Genomic DNA, 24633 nt, shown 5'->3' on the forward strand with positions numbered 1-24633 from the left:
CAGCTCTGAGCTTTACAGCCGTGTGTGTGTGTGTGTGTGTGTGTGTGTGTGTGTGTGTGTGTGTGTGTGTGTGTGTGTGTGTGTGTGTGTGTGTGTGTGTGTGTGTGTGTGTGTGTGTGTGTGTGTGTGTGTGTGTGTGTGTGTGTGTGTGTGTGTGAGTGAGAACTTGGAGTTTAAATGCTACATAATGCTACACTCCTCCCTAAATAATCTACAATTAAAGATTTTAGCTCTTGTAAGAACTCCAAAATAACACCTTGATGCCGGTGTAAGAGTTTTGGTGCTTTTATGGAATCTGTTGTGCATGTCTGCATGTGCTTGCAACAATAGTTCCTCTGTTTTAAAAATGCTTTACAAACATCCTTTGGCTTCAAAATTAGGATTTTCATTCTAGAATCCACCAGTTTGTTTTGGAATTTTTTTTTTTTTTCCCATTTATCTTTCACTCATATCATATAAATGAGGATTGATGTGTTGTATTTTAAGTGGCCTTGTTGTCATTCCTAGTTTATAATGTCAGGTCCTATGAATCAATTTCAAACATCAATCTCTCTTTCTTTCTCTTCCATTTCCCCTCTCCCCCCCAGGTTCCTCCGCCCTGCCCAGCAACATGGCCTACTTCGGGAGCTCTCAGGACGAGGAGGATCTGGAGGGGAACGACGAGGAGGTGCGGAGCGGAGGAGGCGTGCACACCCACGGTCACAGCGGGCATGGCCACGGCTCAGCCCACTCCTCCTCCTGCAACTCCACCCCCCGGAAGGGCAAGCCCCCCGTCCGGCAGCCCCTCAACGGGCACGGTATGGATTCCGTCTCTACATCTACGGGAATCATAAACAATCATTTTTATCATTTGAATATCACACACACACACATTCCCTCATGAAAAACCAGGGAGAGAGGATGAGAGGGAGAGCGCGCTTCTTTTCCTTTTTTTATTTTTATTGCCGAGACAGGGAGAAGTCACATGGGATAGCTGCACAGCTCATCGACTCTCTTCCACCCCAATTAACAGCTAGTTTTTCAAGCCTTAACAAGGTGTTTATGCACGCACCGCAACAGCCGGCCTGGGCCCCCTGACACACACACACACACACACACACACACACACACACACACACACACACACACACACACACACACACACACACACACTCCTAACACAGAACACAGAGGAAATGACATGCATGCATACACTCCTCTACACACCCACCATAGTGGTTTACCTCTGTAATCTCCATGATTCAAAGGCTTGAAGCCACAGTGTCGCCCTTTAACTTGGATTACAGTCCTCAGAAAGATTACCACTCGCAACACACACACACACACACACACGCGCACGCACACACACACGTGCAACATGCCTCTTTTGTTCCTCCTTTCAGTCCGTTCGTCTGTCTCTCTCCCGTCATCACACACATACCTCTACCTCTCTCTCTTCCCTCCCCTCCATCAGTGACATCCAATCCTTCCGGACTAGCACAGCCCCCTCCACCACCCCCATGAGAGTATCTCTCTCTCTTTCTCTCTCTCTCCCTCTCTCTCTCTCTCTCTCCCTCTTCCTGGTTCTCCCCTATGCTGCGTAAATCCAGCGATGGAAAAGTTCAGAAGGTGAACGCTTTGTTCAGCTCTTTTTCTCTGACGTTCAGCACAGTGGAATGTGGAGGAGGAGATAAAGAGAGACAGATAGAGAGAGAGCTGGTGAGAAACTGGAGGGATGAAAAGGGATAGAGAGGGGAAAAAAAAGAGTTTCCCTGAGTCGATCCCTGGAGTATGTTGTGACATACAACGCACGACAGACACACTCGCATCCATGGAGCTTGGTGTGTAGTGAATCTTGAGTGTGTGGGTGTGTATATATGTGTGTGTGTGCGTGCTCAGAGGAATCAGCTATTTATGTTTTTACGAGGACAGTAGAGATTAGGAAGCTAAGTACTGTTTAGAAACACGCGCACACACACACACTCTGGACATATCACGGACACACCTAAACACACACTCGCTGCCTTCTGCACTAGGATTGGGTTGGTGGTGGTGTCCCACGTGCTGCTCTCCTGCAGCAGTAGAACGATAAGAGGTGAAGGAAACAGGTGAGAGGTGAGGTTTGTTAAGGAGAGAGAGAGAGAGAGAGAGAGAGAGAGAGAGAGAGAGAGAGAGAGAGAGAGAGAGAGAGAGAGAGAGAGAGAGAGAGAGAGAGAGAGAGAGAGAGAGACTTGACATTGTAGGCCATTCATCTGCTACCCCTCTCTTTGGAGCTTGGCCATTTGCCATGTTGACACAGCTAAATTAAACAACTTTTACTGGCTTTCTTTCTTGCTTTTTTCGCATCTCAAAATGACAGGATTCAAGTCCTGTTTTTCACTCACCCGGGGGCTGTCAGAAGTCCACACAAAGCCATTTAAGAAGTCTTTCTCGCGGAACCTTATGTAACCTTTCCTAACGTCTACGACGGGCTTGTGTGCGTTTTTGCATATGTGAAAAAATTCGACCCCTTGTGTTTTCTTCCCAATAGAGCCATGCCTGTTCCTATTAAGACGCAGTAAAACTCCAAGTTGAGCCCCATTAAAGCGAGAGCCAGTGAATGCGTGTGTTTCAGCATGTTTAGCTTCAATCCCGCGGAGGGAATCTGTCCATATTCGCTACAAATACACGTCCCTATCCCACATTGACACGCCGGATAAAAAGGTTTTCATATACACTGTAAATCACGCATATTTTACTGATTGGAGGCTATACGTTAGCCAAAAGTCTGTCTGGCCAATATTTACTCAGCCTCTGCGCTCCGCTGCAACGGTTTCGCGACATGGTTTTTGAATCTGTTTTGCACTACAGGGGGCCATTGAAGGACAAATGTCCTTATGTTGACGTTGGCGTATCGTACGTCCACGGTAGCCTGGAAAAGCACAAAGCTTAGGAAAGAAATGTATACCTAGCCCGCCTACCCGATGGGAACTTTCCACAGTATCTCCTTGTGTTTGCTTAAGCTTAATATATAACCCTGTGTCATGCGGCCACACGGGAGAGGAGCTGGGCTACAGAGGAGCTCTGTGCAGGCTGGGCACGTTTTGCATATCCCTCATGTGCACTCTGCAACAATGTGGATCGGGCGGTCCAGGTTTAACTTTAATGCTCGTCTCCTAGCGCTGCCAACACAGACCTACAGCGCAGAAAAAAACTAGGCTCTTTCTCTATTTTGGTTTTAGCCTGGTGATAAAGTTGACCAATGATCAGCACAACCATGGCTGATTCTGAAAGGGCAATGGAGATGCAGCTGGAGCCAATTTAGCATTATTTTAGATACAAAACATTGTTTTAATTATAGGCCCATGCCAAATATATTTGCCATTGTTTATTATTTTTTATTTAATATTTTTTGAAGCGCTGTGTTCCAAAATTCGATATTCCTATTAAATTCTATCATTGGCATTTCTGATTTTTCTTAGAAAATTGTAATAGCGATACTTTCATGGTCTTTAAATGTAAGCGGAAAAGGGATGCATAACTTACAGTCACAAATTCATTGAAATGTTTAAATTCTGTATAAGACTGATTTTGTTTTGTGTCATTGATATCTGTTTGAATCTAATAGTGAGATGATGCCCAACTACCCAACCCTACTTGTCGTCCTCTGCTAAATAATCTGTTCATCTTACAGCAGAGTGACTTTCTATCTTTCCCTTCCTCAGTGTTCAATGGCCACAGTAAGTCGGGGACCAGGGAGAGCCCTCGTCCCAAGGCAGTGGCCCATGGCCGGGAGTCGCTGGCCCTGCCGCTGCCGACCCCTCCGCCACCACCCCCACCACTCCTGAGGGAGCGCAGCGAGCGGGCGGAGGCTCGAGAGCTCGCCAGGGAGCAGCAGGCCCTGGCCAGTGCCAACGGGCTGCAGGCCAGGAGGGCCGCCGAGGAGCTACGGAAGCAGGTAGGACCAAGGAAGAAACTACTCAGAGCTTTTTATTCAATGACACCCTGATACCAAATAACTCCAGCTGAAATGGAAATACCACATTGAAATTTCTATATTTCTACAAGTACTTGCTCTTGTTTGTGCCTAAAGTATAGTGAGTTCAGTGAGTACTTATTGAAGTACTCACTGAACAAAAATTATACTTAAGTGTGTTATCTATAAGTATAATTTGTATATTTAGTATGCTTTTTATCTATTCACATGTATTCATAGACGTTGTACTTAGTTTACTGTATTTTTTTCATTTAGTTACTTTTGACAAACAATAACACACTTACACCATTATAATGACTAGTATACTTAGTTTACTTTAAATTGGTACATGAAGTAAATAAGAGTTACCAATAAATAAATAAGAGTTCAAGTATACTCACCAAAAAGTACAAATGGGTAGAAATATACTTTTACACTTTATATACTCAGAAATACTTTAAATTCTGAAAAATATCAATTTTTTCCCCACACAGGATATTCAGTGTCCTGATATGACAGTCTATAATTCAAATATATACATATTCATATAAATCCTATTTTTTTTGTAGCTTTTCTGTGTTAGAAATGTAGTGTAGATATTTTATTTGCTTTTAAATATAGTAGAGTAAAAGTCGAAAGTCTCCAAAATTGTACTCGTGTGTAGTAACAAAGTACTGTGTTGACTTTCTACCATTGAGGACGGGGGAGTGCGGGAGGTGGAAGAGGTCAGACGAAACGACTGAAGGAGTGTTTAGAAACGATCGTATTGATTTCTCGAGGTCGGACCAAAACCGCCGACCGTTCTAGCTCTGGCGGCGTCTGATGATGGGAGATCATCAAGGGGCGTGGTTACGCCTCCATCCGGCTCTTTGAAGGTTCCCCCCTTTTGTGGGCGAAGCAGAACTAACTGTTGAAACCTGGGACCCGACCCGCCCCCGCTCTGACAGAAGCCACGCCAGAGGATTCCACTTTAACATTTGAAAGCTTTGGGCGAGCGTCTTTTGGCTTTCTGTTCCCTCTCGCTCTCTCCCTCTCTCTCTCTCTCTCTCTCTGGAATCCTTCCTTCGTTCCTCCGCTCCCTTCTCCATCTCTCTCTCTCTGCCTCGTCCCACTTTTCATCTCCACTTTCTTCTCGGCTTTTAGTGTTTTCTCCTGACGATTCTCCCCCCCACCCCACCCCACCATCTTATCTCCCGTCCTCTCTTCCCCTCATTCATTCCCTCCTCTCTCACCTCCTTTTTTTAATTTTTTTTTTATTCTCCTCCTCCCCCTCTCCGCCATTGTCTCCGATGGAGTAATGATTGTGTTTCGGCCTCGGCGTGGCTGCAGCTATATTTAGAAGTGCTGGCGAGCGGCGCTGTGAGTCTGCTGCGTTCTCCACAGCACTCGGCGGGTTTCAAGGAACCCCGGAACACGAAAGCAGATGAGGAGATGGAGGGTTTGGGGGGAGGGAGGGAGGGAGGGAGGAGGGGGAAAGTTGGCTCAACTTGGAAAACTAGCGTTCGACAATTACATTAGCTAATCAAAAGCCGATGTCCCAGCGGACTCTCTCTCTCTCTCTCTCCTGTCCAGCGTTGTTGTTGTTGTTGTTGTGCTAATGTGCTGCTGATGCAGACCTGGGCCTGTGCTTCAGCTTTTGAGTGGCCTGAACTGTCTAATTAAAGCGACCGTGAATCTTAATGAGAGCGACCGCCTGCCAACACAACGTCCTCCCTTACTCACACGCGCTTACGCGGCCTTTGTTCTGGGCGCGCGCACACACACACACACACACACACACACACACACACACACACACAAACACTAACTAGCTCACCTTTCTCTCGCCTTCTTCCATCTCTCCCCCTTTGTCTTTGCTCAGCTTATCTTGCCTTAGACAACGTGGCTTCAATAGTTTGGATAAAACTGGAGCTTTCATTTGTTTTCTTAGCTTCCTTCAAATCGCCTCAATAGTTTTGTGTGTGTTGTGTGTTTTACCTGATTATGGTTGATATACACACACACACAAAATTCTCACAGGTTAAACCATAGATAAGTTTGAAGTGACAAAGTAGCGATTAAACATTCCAGGGTTTGTGTGTGTGCGCAAAGGGTTATGGTAAAATCATTATTATATCTCATTCAGTTCTCTTCAATAACATATAAACTTTATTTACACAAATACTGTATTTACCTGGTAAACATGTGTACCCCAAATATTGTCTAAAAATACTACAATTCATTTTTGTATAGTAAATAGACAGGAATATCCATGGATCATTTGATCATTTCATATCAAATTTAGATTCCAAAATCAGAGGTGATTGACTTTTTTTCCCGCATGTGGGACCATGACATTTTTTGAGTGTGAGGACCCCCCCGACCCCCCATGCTCCCCGCCGGCCCCCGAGCCACCCTAGCGCCGCCCTAAGCTCGCCTCTGAAGCGGAGAAGCCTCTCCGCTTCCTGCTGCTGAAAGACCAGGCCCACGCATCAGCCGCTGATGGTGTATGCGTGGATACTCCATGCAACTGTTTTTTTTTCACAACATTTCCCAACACACACACAAGAAGCATGATGTGGCCCTTTTCCAGCGTATTCGTGACATCCAATGTGACACACCAGGGAAAAAAAAAAAGAAAGGCATACTTGTCTACTGGCGATGGTAACGTAGTCAATTGCCTATTTTTAGCGAGTTTACCCACGTTTAAAAAGCCCTGCATATACATGCTAATTTTGGTGTAAAAATGGTCTAAGACTTGTTATTTCAAAGACTCAAAACCTCCTTCAAAACATCCTTATTCCATTCTGGCACGGTGGCACGGGGGCGCAGTGCATTGCACTGCTGCCTCACAGCAAGAAGGTCCTGGGTTCGATTCCCGCCTGGGGCGCTGTTGGCACCGTGCTCCGGCGGGTTATCTCCCAAATAGGAGCCTTTCTGTGTGGAGTTTGCATGTTCTCCCCGTGCTCACATGGGGTTTCCTCCACCTCACCTCACGTCAGTAAGGACCCCCACTAAAAAAAAAATCATCGTCTGACCAGCGATGGACACTTATCACCTGGTCCCCGGGCGCGTCCACGTATGCTGCCCACTGCTCCTGGCTGTGCCCCCGGAGGAAGGACAAGCCAGGATGGGTCAAAAGCAGAGAATCCATTTCACCGGCCACCATCAAAGCATGTGCATGTGTGTGTGTGTGTGTGTGTGTGTGTGTGTGTGTGTGTGTGTGTGTGTGTGTGCAGGCATGTGTTGTAGTGTGGTGTGTTGTGTGATGAATAAAGACTGTTTCTTCTTCTTCTTCTTTCTTCTCTTGCTTTCCAAAGTTCCCAAGCAGAAACAAAACAATCCCCCCAACTATAACGCCCCTGAACCACTTCACCCTGTCAATCTACTGTCTGCCTCTCCTGTTGTACATCAACTGGGCAAATGCAAAAGTCCAGACTTCCCTTTCCCTCCGTTGGGTTTTAGCGCAGTACCCAGTGTTTTTAGCGCAGGGGTCTGGTGACCTTTCTCCTCAACGTCCACTCTGATTAAAAGTCAACTAGCCTGTGGCGGTGCTGCATCATGCTGGAGCATGGCAGCCGTGTGTGTGTGTGTGTGTGTGTGTGTGTGTGTGTGTGTGTGTGTGTGTGTGTGTGTGTGTGTGTGTGTGTGTGTGTGTGTGTGTGTGTGTGTGTGTGTGTGTGTGTGTGTGTGTGTGTGTGTGTGTGCAATGTATAATGTGTATGTATATATATATATGCAATGTATATGTACTGTATATGTGTGTATATATTCATATGTATACAGTATATGTGTGTATATACCGAGTGTGTGTGTGTGTGCTTAAGTTAAGTCACAATATCTGCAGAAGTAAATAATTCAGAGGTACATTTTGCACTGAAGCTCATCTCCACACACCGTTCCTTCGTGCATGTTAGATCAAATGTATGCACCCTCCCCTTTGCACCTGTGCACAAACTTCCCCTCCAACTTCCCCTCTGCCTTTACCTCCTTCAGCTTCTCCATTCGTCTCTTTGGATTTGGTGCACTCTCCGCTGCAGATGTTGCCTGTTCAAAATCTTCCTGCCCAGCCCCAGCTGGGCTATAGCAACACATGATGTCATCTAGGCCCTCCCCTCTTCCCTCCCTCCCTCCCCCTTCTCTGTTCACGGGCGACCAAAATTCACTCCAGAAGAGGCTCCTGGTGTGTGTGTGTGTGTGTGTGTGTGTGTGTGTGTGTGTGTGTGTGTGTGTGTGTGTGTGTGTGTGTGTGTGTGTGTGTGTGTGTGTGTGTGTGTGTGTGTGTGTGTGTGTGTGTGTGTGTGTCGTTTATTTTGGCTTTGTTTTTTTTTTTTTTCTTGTTCTTCTCATTATCTTTGTTTGTGTTCATGTTCTTTCTGCCGGGCACTGTTATCTGGAGCAATACTACATTTAACTTTTCTTTCTTTGGCTCTTTCTCTCACCATTTGCCATTATTTTCTTCTCGAAGAACAAACAATGACAGGGAGAGAGAGAAACAGAGAGGTAGGGGGCTCACTCTCACAGCCCCCCTATGGAGAGCTGGCTGGTGGAGCCCCCTTGTGGCGGCAGAGAGACAGGGCGGCTTGTCTCTCACCTCAGCAGCTTGGTCAGCAAACTGACTGGACAAAGATAGCTGCTCGCTGGTGAAGTGCTTGTTCATCATCTTGCCTCCATCCTCCGTGCCCTCTTTTACATTCCACCCCATGTCTGTTGCTATTTGACCTCCTGTCCTCGAGATTTTCTTTGTAAGAGAACTCTTAAAGTGAAGCTTAACAGAACTGAATCCTTCTCTCATTTTGCTTAAATCAAACAAAGGATGGATGTTTTGGTTACTCCTGCTTGGACATTTGCATACTCCTACAGAGTCACTACTCAGCGCCTGATATTTGCATCCTCATGGTGCATGCTGGGTATATCTTGCTTTTAATCTCGACTGTGCAACTATCTTCCCATTTGGGGCAATTAAGTTATTCATTGATCTCGAGCAATGATTGACACTTATTCCACCGCGCTCGGCTCGCATGTATTCCGGTGGACGAGCCGAGAGGAGCGAGAGGAGTCTTTTTAGCTTGTAGCCTGGTCGTCTCTGTCCATCAATCTTTCAATCCATCCACCACGCATCATACAGTCGATGCTTCCTCTGTCTTTTAATTTCCAATACACTCCTTTCTCCACCGCTCTCCTCTCTTCAATCTCCCAGAGCTTTTTTTTTTTTTTTTTAAAGTTGTCGGGAGGGGGCGGCACAATTGATGGGTTGGGTTGGGTTTCACTCCCCCTTATCTTTTAATGGCCTAGCTCTTTGTGTCCCCCCCATACCCTGCCACCTGAGACAAACAAAATACAACATGAGCTCCCGCGCGTGCTTACAGGGCTGCGCCCGCGCACACACACACACACGCACGCACACACACGCACGCGCACACACACATGCACACACGCACGCGCGCATCATGACACGAGAGCCCCTTCAAAGGCCGAGCTGTCAATGGGCCTGCTGTCGCCTCCCTCCCTCCCGCGGCGCCTTGGTCGTGATTGATAACCCCCCCGGCACCTGCCCCCACCACCACCCCACCCGCGTTTACCGCCCTCCATCTCCAAACCCCCCCGCTACGCTCCACTTCCAGCTCAGCCAGACGGAGGCACACACACGGCAGAAGTGTTTCCGGAGAGTTCTGGTAGTAGTCTTTCTGTGTGTGATGGAAAGTAATGTGTGCTGTGGCCGGGGGGTGGGTCATTTCCACATCAGATTAGCGCTATTAGAGGATATATTGGGAGTGTAAAAGAATGGAGGTGACACGAGGGGAATGGGGCCCTTTATGTTTCGTACCACCAGAGTGACGTGCCCTTCAGCTCAACCCGTTCGGCCTATTGTAACCAAATACTTATCTGTAGCTTCACAAGGTCTCCAGACACTATTAAGTTTTACAACACACACACACACACACACACACACACACACACACACACACACACACACACACACACACCAGTCACAATCACACACCAGTCACAGTCACACTGTAATTCCACCAAGCACACTTTTGGCCACATATTTTACTGAGCTAGTCTCAATATCACTTTACAGACATTGAGGGAATATAGTAGTGGAAGACAGCCAGGGGGGTGGCGAGAGTCACACAGCAGTGCAAAAAGTGGGCCATGAAAACAATGTGGAAAGAAGAAAGGAAGGAAAAAGAAGAAAGAGAAGTGGATATTCCTCGAGAGGCAGGTGGTTGTGGAAATAAGGAGTGAGGTGAGATAGGGAAGATAGAAGAAGTGAAGAAATATTGAAGCAACAGGGAGGGAAATTGAAAAGGAAGACGATGCTGAATGTGATATTTTATTTCAGTGTTGAGTGAGTGAATTGGAGATGGGTAATAGGTAGATAGATAGATAGGCCGGTGAAGGATAACAAACGGGAGGTAGTACAAAGTAGTACAAGGTACAAAGTAAAAGAAGGCAGACAACAAAGTAGCCTGACACACATTTGTTTTAAACTTAATAAAACAGAGTGACTGTTTCTTCCACTGGTTTAGTTGATCGCAGGTTCCCACAGCTGTAGTCCGCCAGCCGTGGAACCAGACACCACTCCACCAAGACTCTGATCTACAGCTGTGGGCCTCAAACAGCAGACATATACACACACAATATTAGTATTTTTTATTTTTGGCCACTTTCACAAAGGCATGAAACATACATGCATTCCACATATTATACATTCTCTGTTTGTTTCTCAGGCACACATACAGGTAAATAACCATGCAGGCTAATGTATAGATATTAACTTAAACTTGATTTGAAACCCCCCCCCACACAGTGGGAAATACAGGCCTTTTATTCATGGTATTATAGAGCGAATTAAAGAGCTAAAGGGGCCCCAGACCAAATAAAAAGCCTTTTTTATGTGCCTGTATGGGATTTTATTTCCAGCCCCATAACCCAAAGTCCTACCTCATACTGTCCAGCCATCTGCTTCGAAAAAACCATGGAAGACGCCTCCTGTCAGCATGCCTCACCACCCTTTTTATTTTTCCCTTTCTGTCACTGTTGTTTATGTTACAGTGTGGCTGTATTTTGGTTTACACATATTCCATGTATTCCTTTCTAAACCTCTGCCTTGAACGTGGTCGCAGCAGAGTTACAAAGGCTTGTTGAAGTATAGTAATCTAGATAGTTTTAGGGTCTGTAATGAAAGGTGCAGGACTCTTCAAATGGCTTTGGTCTGAGCCGCCAAATACTTTGCTGCCCGGTCAGCTCTGCTTCTCTAATCTTGTGGGGAAAAGGCTGATGCGTGAGGGCATACCCGCACATATTTCGACAATTTGTTTTAATGTTGTAACGTATGGTGCCGTTTCCAACTTGGCCATATGTACATGAATCAACCTCTAATTAACCTTTCCAGTGATTCTATCATGTGTTCTGGCTTTCATCAAAACACCACATGAACTTAAAGTGAACTATTTTCCCTGAATTCTCTCATCCACCCATCCGACCTTTCAACATTTTCTGTCTTCCTTTCGCACAGGCCTCTAAATTGAACGGACCGACACGGATGGGCTCGGCACATGCCGCTGAGGGTGCCAAAAAGAACCGTGACTTCCGACTGCCGTCCAAAACTGTGAAGAAGTACACAGCCACCGTGTCCAAGGGCCACGTCACATACACCAAAGCCAAACAGAGAGAACTGGGCAAGAAAACCAAACTCAGCAGCAACAAACACAGCAGCAACAGCGCCACCACAACACCATCGTCAGCGAACAATCACAATCAGCACAGCCAGCCAGCAGCCAGCAACGGGCTGGCCAACTCAGGAAAAGCAGTGGCGCCAGCCTACTACAACAATGCAAAAACCCGCAAACAGGTGCTACTATCCAATGGGCTGCACAAGATGCCTGCCGGCCCTCGCATTAACGGCAGGCTGAACGGGCAGCGGCACAACGGCCCGACCAAGGAGGACCAGGGTCAGGGGGAGTGCCCGGGCCGAGAAGGGCTGCGCAACTCCAAGAGGCGTCTGGAGGTGGTTCTTAGTTCTGTGCAGACAGGGGGGTGCGAGCAGAAGGCCAAGCCCCTCTTCACTGAGGCCAAGAAGGCCAAGCTCCAGCCCTCGCCTTTGGAGACGCGCAGCAGCAGCAAGAAGGCGGCCAATCAGGAGAAAGCTGTCACCCAAACTGCCGCTGCAGTGGCTAATGGACACATGTCAGAACCAGCTCCGCCTGCAACTCCTCCGCGTGCAGCACCCGCTCCCCAGCAAAGTCCGTCTCCTCCTACACCAGCAGCCAGCGTGGAGCCTGTCAACCAGCGACCCAAGCGCGCATCGGCCGGCAAGCTGATGTTGATCCGACAAGCACAGCAGCAGCAGAGCAGGTCTCACAGTCGCAGCTCCTCCACCTCCTCCTCTTCGTCCTCCTCTCCGTCAGTGGGCCAGAAGCCCCAGCAGAACTCCAGTGGTGCCAGCTCTACCTCAGACCCGCAGCATCCCCCCGCCTCCTCCACTGCCGCCAGCTCCCTACCTACCTCCTCCATCTGCAGCCCCAGCCAGCCCAAACCAGCAGCGCCGCGCTCCACAGACCGCGACACGGAGTGGGAGCACGAGAAGGAGATGGCGCGTCAGCAGGAGCGCGAGCAGGAGCGGGAGCGCCAACGAAGCTGGCCCGACGGCTGGCCAGCGCTGGGCGAGGCCCCCGTTTTCCGCCCGGCACCTCGGGAGTTCCAGGACCCCCTGGTTTACCTGGACGCGGTCCGGGAGCGCGCTGAGGCGGCCGGCCTCTGCCGCGTTGTGCCTCCGTCCGACTGGCGGCCGGAGTGCAAGCTGAGCGAGGAGATGCGCTTTGTAACACAGGTCCAGCGCATCCACAAGCTGGGCCGGCGCTGGGGCCCCAACGTACAGCGACTGGCCTGCATCCGCAAGCACCTCAAATCTCAGGGCATTACCATGGACGAGCCCCCTGTCATTGGTAAGCCAGCAAACGCTTCATAAAGTCAAATCTCAGACAGCAGGCGAGGATAGAAGTATGGTCGAGTCAGCTTAGAATTTGCAACTGCATTTCAGTAGCAACAAAGGTCCAACATGCTCATCTGTGAATGTTTCATAGAACTTTTAAAATAACTCCTTCCCTCGTTGATTGAACTGAATTTAATGAGCCACATAATAAATATAGCATCTTCTATTATATTTTAATACATATTTTAAGCATAGATAAATCCCTCTTCCAGACACGATTTAAATCCATTAACCCCATCCTAAGCCAGACCCTCGCCCTCATCACTCTCCACACTTGTGGTAATTTGTCTTTTCGAGCTTTAGTTCCCCCTCAAGGTCTCAAAGTCGGGAGAAGAAGGAGACAAATGGGTTGAAGTTTGATATCTCAAAACCACTTTGTAAAACCCGAGGCGTAGACCCAATTTGTGCTGGAGACTTTATAGGTGTAAAGAAGACTACGAGCGGCCTTGCTGTGGGAGAATGCTCTATTGTTTTTCTTCACGGTCCGGCTGTTATTTTATGTTCTACTAAACCTTTAAGAATGCAGTCAAATAATGTCATAGGATACTCTCTGGCAGATTATTATAACATTTGCATATCATATTAGATCATAGATTAGAAAACTGGTAGCTTTGATATCCATCCTGGCTCTCAGCAGTGATTTGCGTATGCCCTCTTTCCCCTCCATGCACGTTAACAAAGGAACCATTGCCTGCCCTCAGGGTTCCCCCTGTATTTAATTGCATTTTTGGGGTTTGGATTTTTTTTGCCAAGCTATGAAAGCAGCCAAAAGAAGAGAGATTGTAATCCGTGTGGGGGTCAGTGGCCCTGCAAAAGGTCCAGCGGCACGTCACCTGCTCTACCCCCCGTTTATAGATGCCAATAACAATGTGGAGTGAGCAGCTGCCCGTGCCCAAAGGGCCAGGCAAACAATATTTCCCCAGATTGCCCTGTCACCTTTCATTTCTCACAGCACAGTCACCTCTTTATGAGCATTTAAAGAGCTTCACTTCAGACCAGACCTGTGTGTGTGTGTTATGCACGCTTGTGTGTGAAATTGCCTAGGTGTGTGTGTATGTGTGTTAAATATTGGTGGAATGTAATTGTTTTTGTCTTGCATACATGTGCGTGTGTGTGTGCATGCGTGCGTGCGTGTGTGTGGCTTTTTGATACAGATTAAATAAGTGTTGGTAGGTTTTACCAGTGTGAACACAGCCAGCATTGAGAAGCCATTACTTTTTCCCAGAGGGAGCATTAGTCCAGGGGCTCCTGCCAGCCACAACACTCCTCTCCCAAACAATCTCCCTTATACAATTCTATGCGGTCCTTCATTTTGAGGTATCAGATGATTTCTAATAAGTAATTGCCTAATTGGCCACTCCAAGTCAAATGAACTAGGACAGAGGACTCTTGAGTCACCAAATCGCATCTGTTTGTTGGTAGCTGGCACAATCTGTCGGGGAACAGGTGCAGATGGGCGCCCTCCTCATCTGATATCATTACAGATTTTTTTCCACAACATGAAGCTCCAGTGGATCTCAGCGGTTGATTTTAAACCATGGGTATTTTTCGAGGACTTCCTGACTCTCTTTGAAGAGTAAGACTTGTATTACCCGAACCAGACATCCTGGGCGTTTGCCTCAAAGTAATAAGCTTCACATTGGTACTTCGCTGGTTTTTCCCTATTTTTGTAATCTACTATTTTCCCCACTGTGTAAGCTGTATGTAACCCTTGGCTTGTGTCTCTTGCACTCGCTCTGTGCAGGAGGCTGCGAGGTGGACCTGGCTCGCTTCTTCCAACTCATCAACGACATGGGCGGCATGCAGCAGGTGATGGACCTAAAGAAGTGGACCAAGCTGGCGGACCTGTTGCACATCCCCAAGTCTGCGCAGGACCGCCTGGCCAAGCTGCAGGAGGCCTACCTGCAATTCCTGCTTTCCTACGATTCACTGGCCGCTGAGGAGCGCCTGGGCCTACAGGCTGAGGTGCTACAGGAGAAGAGGAACCTGGAGTCACGCCGCGGCCCGCTGGAGGGCCACTCGGACTCCTCGGCACCCAGCGCCCTGGCACTGCCACGCTACGAGCCCAAGAACGGGCTGGTGGCGGGCGGGGTGGTTGGAGGGGCGGCAGGCCACCACCGCACCAACGGGGTGTGTCACCGTCTGAAGGAGCTGGAGGCTCAGGTCAAAGCGGGCCGACGTCGGCTCTTCGCTCAGGAAAAACAAGACAAGGAGGACAGGCAGCACGGGGAGGATGAGGAGGAAGAGGATGACAGAGGTGTTCTCAGCGACCAGCACAAGTGTATTTACAAGGTGAGGAGGGATTCAACTCTTACTTTATCCACTGCCTGTTTCATGTAGAGGTTTTTCGATAATATAACATACAACTCAATCTAACCTTCTCCTGACATGATTAAGACAAATGGCGATGTTTATTATTCTGGTATCATCCACCTGGCTTTGGTTGGCTTCTGTAGTCATCATTTTTATGCTCCAAATCCACTTTTCACCTTCCGCATTCCTATTATCTAGGTCCTCAGTACCAATGGGCTTAAGACAGTCAGTGTCAGCTAAGAGAGGAATCTGAACAGTCTCTGCACTCTAAATTGAGAACCTTGTTATTACCAAAGATGTGTGAAGTGGCTTCACCTTCACCTTGGTTAGTATACACTTCGGAGAGAATTTGCTGCTCCTTCTTTTAAGTGTTGAAAGATGGACCTCAAATCATAGAAAAACCAAGCGCTAAACCAAGTGCTAGAAAGGGCTTGTAGGGTTCAGGATCATGGCGCTAACCGCTCTAGGAAGCAGTGTGTACAATAAAACTGAGTTTAATTTTGTCTCGCTGCTTCTGTCGAACGAAACTTAAAAAAAACCCAATGCCTTCTGTCTGTGCTTGTTCCGCCATAGTGTGAAGGTGAGTTGTGCTTGTGAGGTAATTCCAGGAGAATGGTGAATTGTTTTGTGTTTAACATCTTTGTATAGCTGTCTGGGAAGGGTGTGTGTGTGTGTGTGCGTGTGCGTGCGTGTGCGCACATTAGGTGTGTTGTGCACATTCCCAGTGTGCTGGCAGCTGTGTTGATTCTGTCTCTGAAATGTAGGTCAGTGCACAACCTTAAGAAAAAGAGCTCGTAAGCAGCCCTGGGCTCAGCACTGCACTTCCCCCAAAACCATCAGCCTCAGTCTTCGTCCATGTCCCAACATGTCTGTGTTCTTTTTCAGTTATGTTTTACCCATCTTCCCTCCCACTCCTCCAGCCCAACGATCTATCAGCACACTCCCCCCTTCCCCACCGCCACTGCCACCTCCCCAACCAACCTCTTTCACCTTAATCCTCTCCTTGACTCCTCCCCAAACATCTGTCCTCTCTTTCCGATCCACTGGGCTCCACAACCCTCCCCCACTGGACAATCTGAACCGGGGTCAGATTTTCGCATGCATGCAATTAAACAGTGCTTTTTTTTGTACTGTACTACTTTAGCGTCTTCATGACTAACACAGACAGACACACAGAACCCCCTTCCCCCTCCCCTCACCTGTTTATTTTCCATAGTAACGAGAATCCCCGTACTACAACATCTCAATGAAGAATACTGACATTGTCCACAGCCTGCTGAAGGACATGGCAGGTGAATGGCTGTCACTGACTAACCTTTATTCTCCTCACATCAGATTTCTATGCATTTTATTGCCATCAAATCATATCTCTGGGCAGTGGATATATTTTACATTTTAAGATTCAAGAGGTTTATTCATCTTATACATATACATACTTTCATACACAAATGCAGTGAAATGTCAATGCAACGCACCCGGTGATTACACACAATATGTTTACTCAATAGGAGCAAAGTATATGTTCATAGCCAGGGATAAACAAGGATTTAATGACATCAGGGGAGAATAATAGGATAATATCTACAGCTGCTGAGTGTTTGCAAAAGCCTTTTCTTAGCGATTATGACTTTTACGACTACTAGTGTTAAATTACTACTACTAGTGTTAAAAATTTGACTGTATGTAGGTAGTAAACGGTACTTCTACACCTAGTATAAGTCACTGCACTGTCTGAACTTCATATACAATAGTTAACTGGGAAAATGGAAAATAATATAAGGTGTCTGCAGGCTTTTAAGTGTTATTGGGCCTTATAAGTCATTAAATAACATTGAATTTGAATTTGAGGTCTTAGCCTTCACATAAATCTTGATTGATGTATTTCCTTTTGTCTATATGAGTAAAGCTCTTCTGCATCAGTCAACATTTTTGATATCTGTTTTAAAACCCTAACCCTACCACCTAACCTTCATACTTAACTTGAAACTTACCTAGAAGAACCCAGCTCACGTTAAATTTATCTATTTATAATCCTAAAGTCCTGAATCCTAAAATATCTGAAGTTCTGTGAAAAAAGAAAAATCCAGTTCCTAATCTCTTCAGCTTACTATCTATCTATCTGACCTAATGATTCCTGCACCTACCTCAAGATAACATTTTGTAGAATTATCTAGTTCATAACCTTTTGACCTTATTTCTGCCTGATACTTACTCCCTGTACTCCATGCCCTGTACCTACCCTGTACCAAATATATAGTACTTACCTGCAAAGTCTTAACTTATGTCTAATCAAAGCCTTAAAATCTTTTTTTTTTTAAAATAGGTCCTTAACAGTACTAGATGTATCTCTCTGATAACCGCAGACACCCTGAAAACACCTAATTGCCATTTCACGGTCTAACTTTGGCCACATGCAGCACATAACACCCCCGGGTCACTGTGAGGAATAGGTGGGAGGGGTCCATCCTTCAGAGGAGAATCCCAAAATCCAGGGCAGGCAGATCAATGGCGCCTTCAAAGCTTCTTCCCTCTTGTAAGAGGGGTCCTGGAAGAAGGGTTCAAGTCCAGGGGAATCGTGTCGGAGAGTTATGGCATACGCGCAGAGGTGAAGTGATATAGAGACATACATAGAGCGCTCGCAGCATAACCGCCTAAACACGTCCCCGTGCATGCACGCACACACACATCCACATACACACACACACAACCAAATGCATATGTGTGGAATTTTTGACACATGACACCCCAACATGCTGAGATGCACACAGGCTTGCGTGCATGTGAGGTTCAGCCAGAGTCCAGCCATATTTCTCCAGTCGAAGATTTATTGATGCCTTATCCCTGGCGTATCTCCGGCACTTTTTTCTGTCTCAGATTACAATCGCTGTGCTTTTCCGTGTTTTTGAAAACGCTTCAACTGATTTCGTAGCTCCTATCAGCTGGTTTATTTGTTGTGTTGTCCCTCCAATTGCAGGGGAAATCGGTGTCTCTGACCAACTTCTTCAGGATAGCGCGCAACACCATGACCATGTGCTTTAGCAAGGAGCCGGGCGCTGCCGAAGTGGAGGTGAGTTCCAGTTCCAGAGCCATCTCGTGTCCAGATTCTGTCCAAATCAGATCCTGACTGATGCCGTCCCACCTGGCATCAACACGCCCCCCCAAAACGCCTCTCAAGTGACCAATTAGGATCCTATTTCGTTTTCCTGCTCAATATACAAATAACTGCACTGTTGGTTTTGGCTTTCCTCTAAGCCAAAACCAATGTAATGGGATGTTGGAGTTTCTTTGGTATTGCTGCCACCTTGGCTCTAGCCTTGTCCTCTTTCTGGAGGGGGTTAGGGGGCTCTGCTGGAATCTCAAATAAATTCTATTTATAGACGAATAGACAAATATACACCCATCAGGCGCAACATTAAAACCAGTGACAAATGAAGTGAATAACATTGCTCATCTAGTTACAATGGCACCTGTCAAGAGGTGGTATATATCAGGCAGCAAGTGAACAGTCACTTCTTGAAGTTGATGTGTTGGAAGCAGGAAAAATGGGCGAGCGTAAGGATCTGAGCAACTTTGACAAGGGACAAATTGTGACTGCTAGACGACTGGGTCAGAGCATCCAAAACGGCAGGTCTTGTGGGGTGTTCCGGGTACGCAGTGGTTAGTATCTTCCAAAAGTGGTCCAAGGAAGGACAACCTGTGAACCTGCAACAGGGTCATGAGCACCCAAGGCTCATTGATGTGCGTGGGGAGTGAAGTCTAGCCCGTCTGGTCCAATCCCACAGAAGAGCTATTAAGCACAAATTATTGAAAAAGTTTATGCTGCTATGATAGAAAGGTGTCAGAACACAAAGTGCATCACAGCTTGCTGCGTATGGGGCTGCGTAGCCGCAGACCGGTCAGGGTGCCCATGTTGACCCCTGTCCACTGCTGATAGTGCCTAAAATGAGCACACTAGCGTCAGAACTGGACCATGGAGCAGTGGAAGAAGGTGGCCTGGTTTGATGAATCATCTTTTCTTCTGCATCATGTGGATGGCCGGGTTTAGGGTCTGATCGAGTGCCTGTGGGATGTGCTGGAACAACAAGTCCGATCCATGGGTGCCCCACCTCGCACCTTACAGGACTTAAAGGATGTGCTGCTAACGTCTTGTGCCAGATACCACAGGACACCTTCAGAGGTCTTGTGGAGTCCATGCCTCAACGGATCAGACTTGTGTTGGTGGCACAAGGGGGACGTACACAATATTAATGGTTATTAGTGGTGGTTTTAATGTTGTGGCTGATCGCTATATGTGAAAATGACAAATATGAGTTGTTGTATTGACTTTGAACTGAATTATGAGACCAAATGTAAAGGATACTAACACCCAGTGCTATAATCCACCTCCAGATGTGTTCACACCTGCGTTTATTGGCTTTTAGCATTGTAGTGCCTCATCTGAACAGGGTCAAATAAAGAACCACATTATATTAATTAAGATTATGTATTGTTCAAATAATTAAAAGTAACTAGATAATCAGGTGGGTTTCCATGAACTACCTCATCCTGATGAAGGTCCATATTAACTTAAAAAATAGAAAAAAAGATCACTAATAACTGGGCCTTCAATGTTGTGTGTGGGAATTTAGCATGCGAAGTGAAACCTTATTCTGCCTCGTGTTTCATGTTGCCTTTTACTCATTGTCTTCTTGCAGCAAGAGTACTGGAGGATCGTGGAGCTGAGGGACTGCCATGTCGCAGTGCATTATGGGAAGGTGGACACCAGTACGCATGGCAGTGGTTTCCCCATGGGAAAATCTGAGCCGTTCTCTAAGTAAGAAGTCCCGAACTTATAGTACTTATTAAGCAAATATTTATACTTGCTTGTGAATCTGTAGTCGTTGGTAGGGTCAGAAAACAAAACTATAACATCTCAAAAGCGCTTTTGAACTTTTCACTGGATAAGTCGGTTATTTAAATCACTTAAAATGCAAAGGGAAAAAAAAGATTCAGTGTTATATTTGTGTATAAAATCAGCTCTTTTCAAAAACACTATGAATGATAAAAGTTGTGTAGTTAAAAGTTGAAGATTCCCCCATGCTCAGTTCAGTCTCATTTGGTCCTTTATGGTTTCAAACCATAAAGATTTAAATAAAAATCATATTTTTCTCTTTCTCAGACATGGATGGAACCTCACCGTCCTCCCCAACAACTCTGGATCCATTCTGAGGCATCTGGGTGCTGTACCCGGTAAGGCACATACCTAAGAAAGCCTGGGCTGCTCAATGGAAGCACGATTTATTGTTTATGTTGACAGTTGTTTGGTTGTTAGTTCTGTTTTTTTTGTGGTTATTATTATTAATGGTCCTGTCTTCTCCTCTCCTCTCCTCTCCTAGGGGTGACCATACCCTGGCTTAATATTGGCATGGTCTTTTCTACCTCATGCTGGTCTCGAGACCAAAACCGCCTTCCGTACATAGATTACTTACACACTGGTGCTGATTGCATTTGGTAAGTACGCACATCACACCTTACACATGAAATCAGCTTTTTGAAAACTCACCTCTGCCTAACTGATGCCCCAAAATACACTTTTGACTCTAGAGAGGTGATCCATGTCCTGATTTTTTGTTTGTTTTTGTGTGTGTGTGTGTGTGTGTGTGTGTGTGTGTGTGTGTGTGTGTGTGTGTGTGTGTGTGTGTGTGTGTGTGTGTGTGTGTGTGTGTGTGTGTGTGTGTGTGTGTGTGTGTGTGTGTGTGTGTGTGTGTGTGTCAGGTATTCGGTTCCTGCTGAGGAGAAGGCAAAGCTGGACAAGGTAGTCCACACTTTGCTTCAGGCCAATGGCACCCCAGGACTAGAGATGCTGGAGAAGAACATCATGGTACACATGTCTTTGTCTTTCTACCTTTGAGTGACTATTTTACCACATGTTCAGCTCAACATCTTGAAGTGTGTAGTTCGGTAGCGTTCATTTTAAAGAGCAGGAAGTCCACGATGTCAACAGAGATCTTTGTGGCCTTATTATCTTGTGTACGCTTTGCCATCAATAAAAGCTTGGCACACCCTTGGAGTACAGCAGCATGTAGTGTGGATGTGGATTCAAAGTATTGCCTCATCGAAAGCAAGGAGTTGCTCACCGTTCTCCTCCCACTGCCCTCCAGATTTCTCCAGAGGTGCTGTGCCGCGAGGGCATCAAGGTTCACCGCACGGTCCAGCGGAGCGGCCAGTTCGTGGTCTGCTTCCCCGGGGCCTTCGTGTCCAAGGTGTGCTGCGGCTACAGCGTGTCCGAGACGGTGCACTTCGCCACACCACACTGGATGAACCTGGGCTACCAAGCCTCCAAGGTCAGGAAGCGAACTGGGCGAATCTGCCAGTGCCACAGAGATTTACTGCCCACTTGTACTTATGACAAGCGCCGCCGCCGCCCCAACAACCATTGACAAGGATAACAAATATATCAACACTCCTGTTAGATGTAAAAGCAAAAGGTTTCAGCTGTATATCTTCAGAATTGTTGCCTATGCGCTTTGACTTTCATGCCTGCATTACAAAAATGTTTGTGCTGCTACAGCTTGGTTTTGTCTCACGTTCGCCCCCCTGTGGACAGTGGATTGGATTTGAAGCTGTGGATCACACAAAATAAAAAAATCTAAATATAAATGAAATACATTTATAATAAGCATCTAGTGTGATTCTACAACCAGCCTGAGTCTCTCTTTGGTCCATTTCACCTAATTATATCCATATTTTCCACTACCATTGTTTTAACAAGGCCTTCCGTGGCCCAAATTGGCAATAACGAAGAAATATTTTTCCACTGCTTCATATTTTTTTCCATACAGGACCTGAAATGCCGCCGCATAGCCAAACCCTTTTCCATGGAGAAGCTGCTGTACCAGATCGCCACGGCTGAGTCAAAAAGAGACAACGGCCTTCTCCTCACCACCATCTCCGCCCTACTCAAAGACCTCAGGTACATACGTGGGACAGGGGACGGCATTAAAACATGTAAGATAGACTCTACATACATGGGCATACACTCAACACGTGTCCCAAGCAAAGAACACACACACACACACACACACACGTTCATACATCATACGGCCACTAGAGAGCAGCAGTTTGGATGATGGACAGCCGACCAGCAGCCCAAATAGCAGTAGGATCAAAAGAGTGTTGCTTGAAACACATACTGACCTTCAGAGGTGCTTCTTCTGAAAAGTGACTCAGTGTTGATCGCTGCTCACTTTGATTTCACCCGGAGTGAAATCAAGAATGACTGAACCGATTTATTCTGCCGGAAGCAAATGGGTTATCAGCTTCTCCTAGGCCTGGTCCTCGTGTTCTATCTAACAAGAGCAGCCATTGCCCTCGGCTCAAATCAAGGAGTCCTTGTGTGCCTCCCGTTATTGACTTCTCCCTATATGGTCCAACAGGAACATAGAGATGCTCCAGCGGCAGGAGCTCTACAAGGCCGGCCTCCTTTCTTCTGCCCGCTACGGCATCCACGACGGAGGCCTGGGGCCCGGGGAGAGCCGCAAGAAGGCCCGTGGCAAGTGGCTGGCTCTGGAGTCATCTGAGAGACGCTGCCAGACCTGCCAGCACCTCTGCTACCTGTCCATGGTGAGGCAGATGGGACGTGAACTGGGAACAGTGGGGCCTGGGCGTGGGGTGACGAGGTTCACAGTTGAGGCATAGGGGTGTCTGCAGGACCTTAGTAGGTGTTAAGATGCATTGACTTCAACTTCACAAATATTAGGCTTCAATGTCAGTAAATAGTCTTACGTTTAAAATAATGAGGTCGCAGGTTCAGCATGAACATTTTATCTTCCTTTATTAATCGATGATAATAATCTGTGTTTGTTTTTGTTCTTCATCATAGACCATGTTAAACCTAACACTTCAGAAATTATTTGTCTGAGAATCTTAAAACGCTACATGATCTTTACACCACACAATATACTGTGTGTGAGACCTAAGGAATTCAGTTTGTATTGGATCATAAGGTATTAGTCCCATTTTAATTTTATCCTATTTTTTTAGATTTCTTTGGAAGAGCAGCTCAAATGTTTTGACACCCCCTTTGGCCTGTGTGGTAAACTCTCTCACCATGTTGCCCCCACCCAGGTGGTCCAGGAAACAGACAACGTGGTCTTCTGTCTGGAGTGTGCGCTGTGCTACGTGGAGAAGCACAAGTCCTGCAGAGGCCTCAAGATGATGTACCGATATGATGAGGTGGGTGGCTGTTCCTTCCTAACTCCCTGTGGGTGTGGGTGTGGGTGTGGGTGGGTCGCAAGGCGATGGGTTAGTTGGGTGAATTTACACACACATTATGTGTATTTGGTCAGTTTTCGTCACCGTCCAGAAGAGGGAGCCCTCAGTTTGTTTTATTTCTTTCTGGATCTCCAGAGGACCCAAGGACACCTGAATAGTCTTATTGTAATATAGATGATTTGATTTGTTGCCATGGCAACAGTGCTGTCCTCTGGGGTGCACAAGGTGTTATAACTTTGAAGCATGAAGTGTTTTGCCTTGTGAATCTCACCTCTCTCACCTCTCCATCCAACGCAGGAGCAAATCAACAACTTGGTGAACCAGGTGTGCGGCAGGGCTCTGGTGAAGAACGGCGGGGTCGTGGGCGGCGTCGTGGGCGGGGTCGGGGGTGTGGGCGGGGTCGGGGGGGTCGTGAACCCCTGCCCTGGCCCCGTCAAGCCCTCGCCGGCCAAGCGAGGCCCCCGCAAGCGTGCCACCGTGGAGGTGTCCCTGGCTCGCTTGTCCTCCACCCACATGCCCAAGGCAGCCGCCGTGTCCTGAACGCCCACCACCCCCCCCCACACACACACACACACACACACACACACACACACACACACACACCCAAAAACAAAAACCACCACCCTGTGCCCACGGCCTGCATCCCCTCCTCCACCCATGCAATGCACTCTTTCGTTCACCTGAATCACTATCGTCACGTCCCCTCTTCCCACAACCCATATTTAAGATATGTTTGTGAGCTTCTAAGACCCCCCCCCCACCCCAAAATAAATGATATATCCCGTCTTATTCACCTCTCCCCTTAGTATGACGAGCTTGTTTCTAAGAAAAACAAAAAGCAAGATGTCTGTCTTTTTTGCACTAGCGTGAAAGAAGAATTTGTCTTTACTTTCAGGTGTTTTTTTTAATTGTACTTTCCTTTCTTCCTTCTCAAGGCGTCCAATTTTAGCATTAAGTGTAAAGTTCACAGGTAGACCTCCCCCAGCCCCCGAACTGGAGACCGTAATGGAGGTCACCTCCCCAGCCTCCCCACCCCACCCCCAATCACACGCACACACACACACACACACACACACACACACACACACACACACACACACACACACACACACACACACACACACACACACACACACACACACACACACGCCAC

The 24633-nt window shown here is 47.0% G+C and overlaps 1 protein-coding gene across 1 annotated transcript in view; it reads left to right on the forward strand.

Moving 5' to 3' along the window:
- The window catches only part of jarid2b (jumonji and AT-rich interaction domain containing 2b), a gene marked incomplete at both ends in the record, with an annotated part of 109396 nt that extends 85376 nt beyond the window's left edge, over nt 1-24020 (forward strand). Inside the window, 14 exons of the mRNA XM_079998882.1 lie at nt 588-797; nt 3684-3916; nt 11439-12867; nt 14659-15206; nt 18202-18294; nt 19922-20040; nt 20386-20456; nt 20603-20717; nt 20982-21087; nt 21368-21550; nt 22049-22179; nt 22643-22829; nt 23334-23441; nt 23778-24020. Coding sequence (XP_079855008.1) covers nt 588-797; nt 3684-3916; nt 11439-12867; nt 14659-15206; nt 18202-18294; nt 19922-20040; nt 20386-20456; nt 20603-20717; nt 20982-21087; nt 21368-21550; nt 22049-22179; nt 22643-22829; nt 23334-23441; nt 23778-24020 — 3776 coding nt within the window. The remainder of the gene's footprint in view (nt 1-587; nt 798-3683; nt 3917-11438; nt 12868-14658; nt 15207-18201; nt 18295-19921; nt 20041-20385; nt 20457-20602; nt 20718-20981; nt 21088-21367; nt 21551-22048; nt 22180-22642; nt 22830-23333; nt 23442-23777) is intronic.
- Nucleotides 24021-24633: the final 613 nt, after the last annotated feature.

The sequence above is a fragment of the Zeus faber genome (assembly GCF_960531495.2).
Source record: "Zeus faber genome assembly, chromosome: 1".
NCBI classification, from domain to species: Eukaryota; Metazoa; Chordata; class Actinopteri; order Zeiformes; family Zeidae; genus Zeus; species Zeus faber.